General features: G+C 31.0%; 1 protein-coding gene across 1 annotated transcript; it reads right to left on the bottom strand.

Moving 5' to 3' along the window:
- Positions 1–804: 804 nt before the first annotated feature.
- Positions 805–6,681, bottom strand: LOC134246714 (uncharacterized). Its single transcript, XM_062729076.1, has 2 exons — positions 6,641–6,681; positions 805–1,494 (listed from the first exon to the last, which is right to left on the bottom strand). The coding sequence occupies exons 1-2, from the start codon at positions 6,654–6,656 to the stop codon at positions 857–859; spliced, it is 654 nt and encodes a 217-aa protein (XP_062585060.1). The 5' UTR covers positions 6,657–6,681; the 3' UTR covers positions 805–856.
- Positions 6,682–7,103: the final 422 nt, after the last annotated feature.

The raw sequence follows: 7,103 nt of genomic DNA, 5'->3' as shown, positions 1-7,103 counted from the left end.
CCTATCCCACGTGATTCGCGCATGGGCAGAACGGTGGCAGACGTACATGAGAATCGGAGAGGACTAGTTTAAAATATAATAAACACTGAAGCCAAATATTGTTTCTTTTATGGAAGTTATTCAATAAGTTCGAGAACTTTTTGATCACCCCTCATAGTTGACACAGCATACCGTAAGACACCGAAAGCGGGGGGCCACTATTCTTGTTTGTTTGTTTATTTTTTGTTTCTAGTTTCGACTCTTTGCAACTTATTGTAACAAATAATAGAAAATTCTATTATATACTAGCCACTTTTAAAATCAAACTGAAAACATTATTTTCATTGCTTGTCAAGGAATTCTAGACTAATGGTTTCAATAACTGAATTAATAGGGAGCGGAGTAGACAAACAAGTTTTGCCTGTTGACATGTAAAAATTGTACATTAGTTTTAGAGATATATGGTTGAACCATTACCTAGTTTTAAAAGATTGTTTTCTCAAACAATTCTATTATCGAGATATGTACTTAAGAAACCTAGAAGATTCTGTTCTGAACTAGATACCATTATAAATTAGGCTTTTCACATCAAATAAAAATTAGATCAGAGCCCAACTCATCCTATAAAAAAATGTTTGCTTTGCCCTATGCCGACTGAAAGGCTGAAAAGGTCCGCCTCAAATCAATCTATTTTTAACCTCCAGGAAACAATAATTGTTTTAAACATACCAGAAAAAAAAATAAAACAAAATTTAGCATAAATGTTGAAATTTTCCGAGTAAAAACCGTTTCCACCTACTTATCAAACCAAATATTTTCCTCCTGAATCGAGAGAGGACAAACAGACGTTATTTTAGAACTGACAACTTACAATTTATCAGTATACTCTAACATCATCATGCTTACAAATCTCTTGCAGATAAATGTAATCCAAATCTTCCAGAAGAAGTAAATCTTCTTTTTCTCGGCTTCTATCTTTGCCCGCTTTCATCAATGTGTAGTCTACGTTAAGTTCAAATTCTGGATCTTGAACACCAAAGATGTCATACAACTCCGTCCATGCGGGTAGATTGAATGGCAGCAATTTGCAGCGTTTGTGATCCATCAGCCTTCTTAAACCTTCAGAATTTTGGTCATCATCATTTTTCTCTACTTTCTTGACATGCTTCTCCATAGAAATGATGCAGGATTTTCTCCTAATATTATAAAGATTTGCGAAATAAACTGTTATTTGTGTTTGTCGAGATGCCTCAAGGAATTCCAAAAGTTCCAAAGCACAATCTCTGCATGGACTATTGTTCATGTAAACGTCCACATGCATTGGTCTATTGTGCGGATATAGGCTTGAAAGCTTTTCGATCAGCGTAAGCTCGGCATGTTTTTTATACGCATTCTTTATTTTTCCATATTTATATTTGTTTACAACGAAGATAATATAGGTATCATAAACATCTTTCACCGAATCGTCGTGGTTTAGTTTTGTGTTGTATATGCAATGAAAAATGTTCCATCCATCTACAAAAGAATGAATTTTATTAGCACCAATCCAAACTTCATAGGTCATTGATGTTATTTTGAGGTAGCACAAAACAGGCCTATTTTTCTTCAAATTTAAATGGTTTGAAACTTGGATTATTTTGTTGTAAGATTTGTTATCTTTTATATTTAACATGGAAGAAAATGGACTACACATTTTATCGCTTACATAACTTGAAATATAGCAATTCAGACTACTATGAGACATTCCACATTGTAATATGCATTTGAAAAAAAAACATAATTTTTTTTAACAAATGTGTTACGCTGCCTATACATTTGATCCTTTTATTTGTATGTCAATAACAAGATTTAAAAAAAAATATACAATTCAAATTTAGCTAAATATTTAGAGAATAACTGAAATAAAACAAAGATTCCAATGTTTCAAAATCACGAAAATTAAACCATGGGATTGAAATATTTTGGAAAGTTTTATTTTTTTCATGGAAATTGAGAGCCTCGGATGACATCAAAATATTTGACCTTTTATCCGTAAATATGAAAATGTCCTATACGGTACGTAGAGCATGGAGACTCCTTATAAATACATGTATTTCCAAATAGCTGGTTTCTACTACAACGAAATCAAACGCTGCAATTTGTTTGATATTAAATAAAGGGTTAAAACGCACGAAGATGACAGGAACATATTCAGAATCTATTCTTTTAAGAAAAATAAAGAAATGCATAGTAGAATTTAAGTGACACATTGAATATTAAAATTATTTATTAAAATTACGCATATTACGTACTGACAATTAAAGAAAGTGTTGTTAACAATAAATGTACGATCTGAATGTCATAATTACTATAGAATTTTGAAATTATGGACACTTCAAAGTCATTAAAGATCAATATATGGTATGCTCCCTGCAGACACAAATGAAAGCATTAAACGGCATCTATTGGAAGCAAATGTGTGTAATAAAAATGTATAAGAATGCTCTTCCACTCAAAATATAGAGCTTTGGTATGGCGATCCGATTGTCTTTGGAAAATCATGGCAATCCATTCTGTCCAATACATGCTCAGTTGGTTTTACATATTGAAATTTAGATGACCCTGACTGAAACAGGTTGCTGCTGCTTTGCAAGAATGTGATTGTCAAACGAGGCATATGTGGCTGTGTATTGTCAGATTGAAATACGGCTCCAGGATGCTGTATTATTGGAAAGGTGTGTGCAGGTAGAACATTGTTAGCGTACCTTTTTTCAAGCCATATCCTTTAAATATGAATCAGATCAATCTTATTTTATGTAATACTGTTTTTCATATCATTACACTACTACCACCAAATCAATCAACGTCCTGGAGGCAGTTTTCTGTAAAGTGTTCATTACAAAGCTTTTGCACTCTTAAAGTAACGACGGCTATGCCATAAATATTCTTGATTAGTAGCTAAAAGAAAATGCTAAGCGGGGGTGCTCTTATCATAATCTGTTGATTTAAGTTCTTTGAAGTCGATATTTGTGGTGCTGCGCCGTCAGAACAATGGCATGAATAATTCTCTGGCAATAATTACAGCATTCCGTTATTGAATGCAAACGGTCATGTTAAATGTTCTGTGGAGTGCAGGGAAAGATAATCCTGAAGATATTGTCATTGTTAAACATTCATGAAGAATGCGTAATCCACTGAAGCGATCCTGGGCTGCTGATTTCAGGCGTGGTCTGCAATATTTTTGGAGAACATTGGGCGTTCCATGCTTATGGTTAGTGTTTTGTAGAATATATATGGTGCTGTGTGTAGCATATCAATATCTTGCAATTGTAGTCTGTGGCACACCTTTTTATTCGCCCAATTTCCCTTTTTGTGATATGCAACATTCAGATTCAGTATTTTTAAGTAGCGTTTATTCTCAAATAGATAAAACCAGAATAAAAATATCGAGAACCTAGGCTTTTGATAGCACTTTTGTGCATAGAGAAATTACGTCAGAAATCAACAAATGAAAACTTATCATTTTTCAGCATTTTGCAAAATCAAGTTTTCTTTGTCTTTGAGATTTGTAGAAAACCTGTACTGTGAACAATTGCATTAAAAGATAACGCATTTTACTCGAATGAAACATATTCATCTAAAAAAAAAAATGTATGACAAAACTATCTTACATTTTTAGGTGTTGTTCCTATTATGCATTTTTAAAGAGTACATTAATAGGTTAGAGATTGTTCAATATGTAAGTTGTCCCATGTATTCAAACTCTCTTCCCCGCAGTCAGCCAGTCATATACCATTTTTTTTAATTTTGACGCAAAATTGTTTCCCCGCAATAACGCATTTTTCACGCACTTTTGAAAGTAAATTTAATCTTCAATTTAATTTGAATTCCCTTCTTTTTATACTTGCTAAAATCTTATGAAATAACACAAGTTATCATCTTATTTGAATATTATATCTTTTTTGTACGCTTAACATTAAAGAAACTTGTACTGCGCCATAAAGTGCTTGCGGGGAATAGGTAACGTCATTTTTTTTCTGACGTGAACATTAAGTGTATGTTGCGTCGCAGTTCAGTAAGTTATAAAAAGTTAAAGAACAAGGTAAATCCATTATTATCAGATAATTAATAATTAATAATTGTCAAAAGACTATCCTGTTTAAAAAGAAATGAGTTTAAATTAAGGAACTCCGATACTCAGCCATGAAGGATAACTCTTTTATTTAGAATTTAATTCAAAACGTCTCAAAATAAAGCTTAAAGATTAAATCTTTAAATGCGTGCAACAATTTTCATTTTATACCTTTCAATGAGTTCCAAGGTTCTTTGAAGTTTTGTGAAAGGTCATATAAAAATAAAAATTTTTACCCCATAAAAGAAATTAAAAATTACATATTTAAAGAAGTTGGGGTTTATTTTTATCTAACCATATATATCGATGTTTAAAGTGATAAATGGTGTTTTGCAATAATAGGGAAATCTTTATACTATATGCATTGTAAAATAATCGATGTAAATGAATGAAATCAAAGTACCTTACATGTATACAGATTGTACATTATCTTCAAAAGCCTGTATACCTGTGAATTTTACGTGTAAAATGTATTTGTTGATCAATTTTTAATTTGAAAATGCATACATATGTAGTAGGTGTTTAATTTGCATTTCCTGAAAATTAAAAATTAATTTCAGATTGACTAATTTTTTCCTATATAATATGATTAACATTTAAAATAATGTCTGGAAAATTATTGTGGACAAAACACTTCGCTTTAAGAATTCATAGACAATATTGTGAGCATTTCAATTGGTCAATGCTTGATTTTCAGGACCTAAGGATCGGAGTTTCTTAATTTCATATATGTTTTGTTTTTCCTTAACAGAATGCAAATTATTTTCTTTAAATTTTGCCATTTTAATTACGTTGACACAAAAAACATTGAAATATGAAGATTTTAACCATAAAATAGTGAGGTAAGGGATCTTCGTAGTGGTGGTCATAGGGGAAAACTAACGAATTGATTTTCACCAAAAATGTTCTAATAAAAGACACTAAAAACCAGATATTAATTAAAAAGTTCATATATCAAAGTCATAGAATTATAGGAAATTTAAGCTTTAAAAATCTTGACAAAAGTTTTAGAAATGAAATTGAAAGAAAATGAAAGTATCAAACTTTTTTTACCCAGAGTACACTATAATTTACTATAGTTAGCTATGGTAAAGTTTTGAGAGGGACTGTTCTCTACCATACGATGTTGCTGGTTTGAAGCTCGTAGAACGTAGATCGCATATAATTTTACACCAACTGACAAAACCAGCTAAATGGCATATATATGTATTTGTAATTATGTATTTTACTACCATGGGGTGTATGAATAAATAAAACCTACATTTGATACGAGGACCGTTCGGAAATTATTGAGACATTCACTTTTACTTCATAAAGGACAAAGATAAATTCAGGAAAATTCGACATTTTATAAATAACGAATAAAATAAGTCTGCAAAATGTCTCATTTATAGAATAATTAGATAAGTTCCAGTGAAATTCTAAACATGCATATGTCTATCAACCTGGAGCAGCATCGCTACGTCATTTTAACTCGCGCAAGCCAAATATGTTTTTACATCTGAATCAATCGGGAAGCGTTTACTCTTCTCTCTCTGTTATCCAAACATTTACTCTTTTCTGAAATGATTTTTACAAAAATAATTTTAAAAGAATTGCTATTTTGCTACCCAAGTGTAAAATATACACGTATCATATACAAGTTAACTTGGCATCATTCAGTACTGATTTATGCAACGGGGGTCAACGTTATTAAGTCCTTAATATTTGATGGTCTTCCGGAGCTTTTGTTTTTATATTACTGGTAATAAAATTATACAAATCACTTAAAATCAAACCCTTACACATAATTTTCTCATCTTATTGTTTTAGCAGAACGTTACGTATAAAAAAAAGAGATTTTCATAAGCTAGGCAACATTTTAGATATGCTCGCTGCTCCGCCTTGACGCGAAAATCCATTTCTTATTCGTTATCAAATTTTCTTTACCACGCTTATTTTTTTAATGATCTCCGTATTTCGGGTCGAAATTCTATCAAACTTGCACGAAATGAAGTCAAAATAAAATCGAAAAATTAAATACATAATTTTCTTTCGTTCTTAATATAGTTCCACCGGGAGTTAGAACGTTGGTGTTACATATTTTCAAGATCTGATTTCGTGACTGCGCCGGGTACCCCCTACTTTTGACGCAATGCTATATCATTGGAGAAAAAAAATAAAATATTTGTAAAATATTTCTTGCTTTTATTAGTTTTTAGTGCTTGTCATTCGCATATGCAAATTTTCACCGAAAGAAATTCATTAGAAAGAATAATACAAACAACATCTCAATAATTTTCGAACAGCTCTCGTATACCTATTGTAATATACATGATATAGTAGAAAGCGACCTTTTACTACAGAAATGAAGGCGCCGTAACATACATGTACCTGACACCGGAACATTGTTCTTTCTTTTAATGAAATAAAAGTATGCTTAATATTGTTTTAAGTAGATGAGTTTGATTACTATTAAACCATTTAATGAAAATAATAATCAAACAAATAAAAAATACTTGTATATTTTATTTTGTTATTCATTATTCAAAATGGCTTTTCTTAACTTACCATAATCCTTAGCCATCGTTCCTAACACCCTGATGACGTCATCAACTGGATAAGAATGATCAATAAGAAATCAAAGAAAAAATAGTTAAAATACTTGAAAGGTAACTTTAGCTATAATAATCGCTAGTTTCTTGAATATTTGCGAGTACAATATTTTGCATGTACTAACGAACAAAATGAAGTGCAATGTATAGTTGCCCAAATATTCATACATTACATTCCAGACAGTTTCTAGCAAATTTAAATTTCACAAAGGTAACACATTACGAAGGCCGTTCAATAAAAATGCAATATACTCTATATCATGTAAAATGTAGAAGTATTTAACTTTCTTTTTCAACAGTTGAAAAGTTAGTTTAAGGATAAATAACACAAACAAACTTTTTTTTTCAGAAATCAGCATTATTTCTCATAGATTTACATTTAAATTGGTAACCTGAGTAATGTTTACCACGTAAAGTGG

Source organism: Saccostrea cucullata, unplaced genomic scaffold, assembly GCF_032062105.1.
Source record: "Saccostrea cucullata isolate Sc308-1 unplaced genomic scaffold, CSIRO_AGI_Scuc_v1 ctg2221, whole genome shotgun sequence".
In the NCBI taxonomy this organism is placed as follows: domain Eukaryota; kingdom Metazoa; phylum Mollusca; class Bivalvia; order Ostreida; family Ostreidae; genus Saccostrea; species Saccostrea cuccullata.
This window is presented reverse-complemented; position numbering and strand designations above follow the sequence as displayed.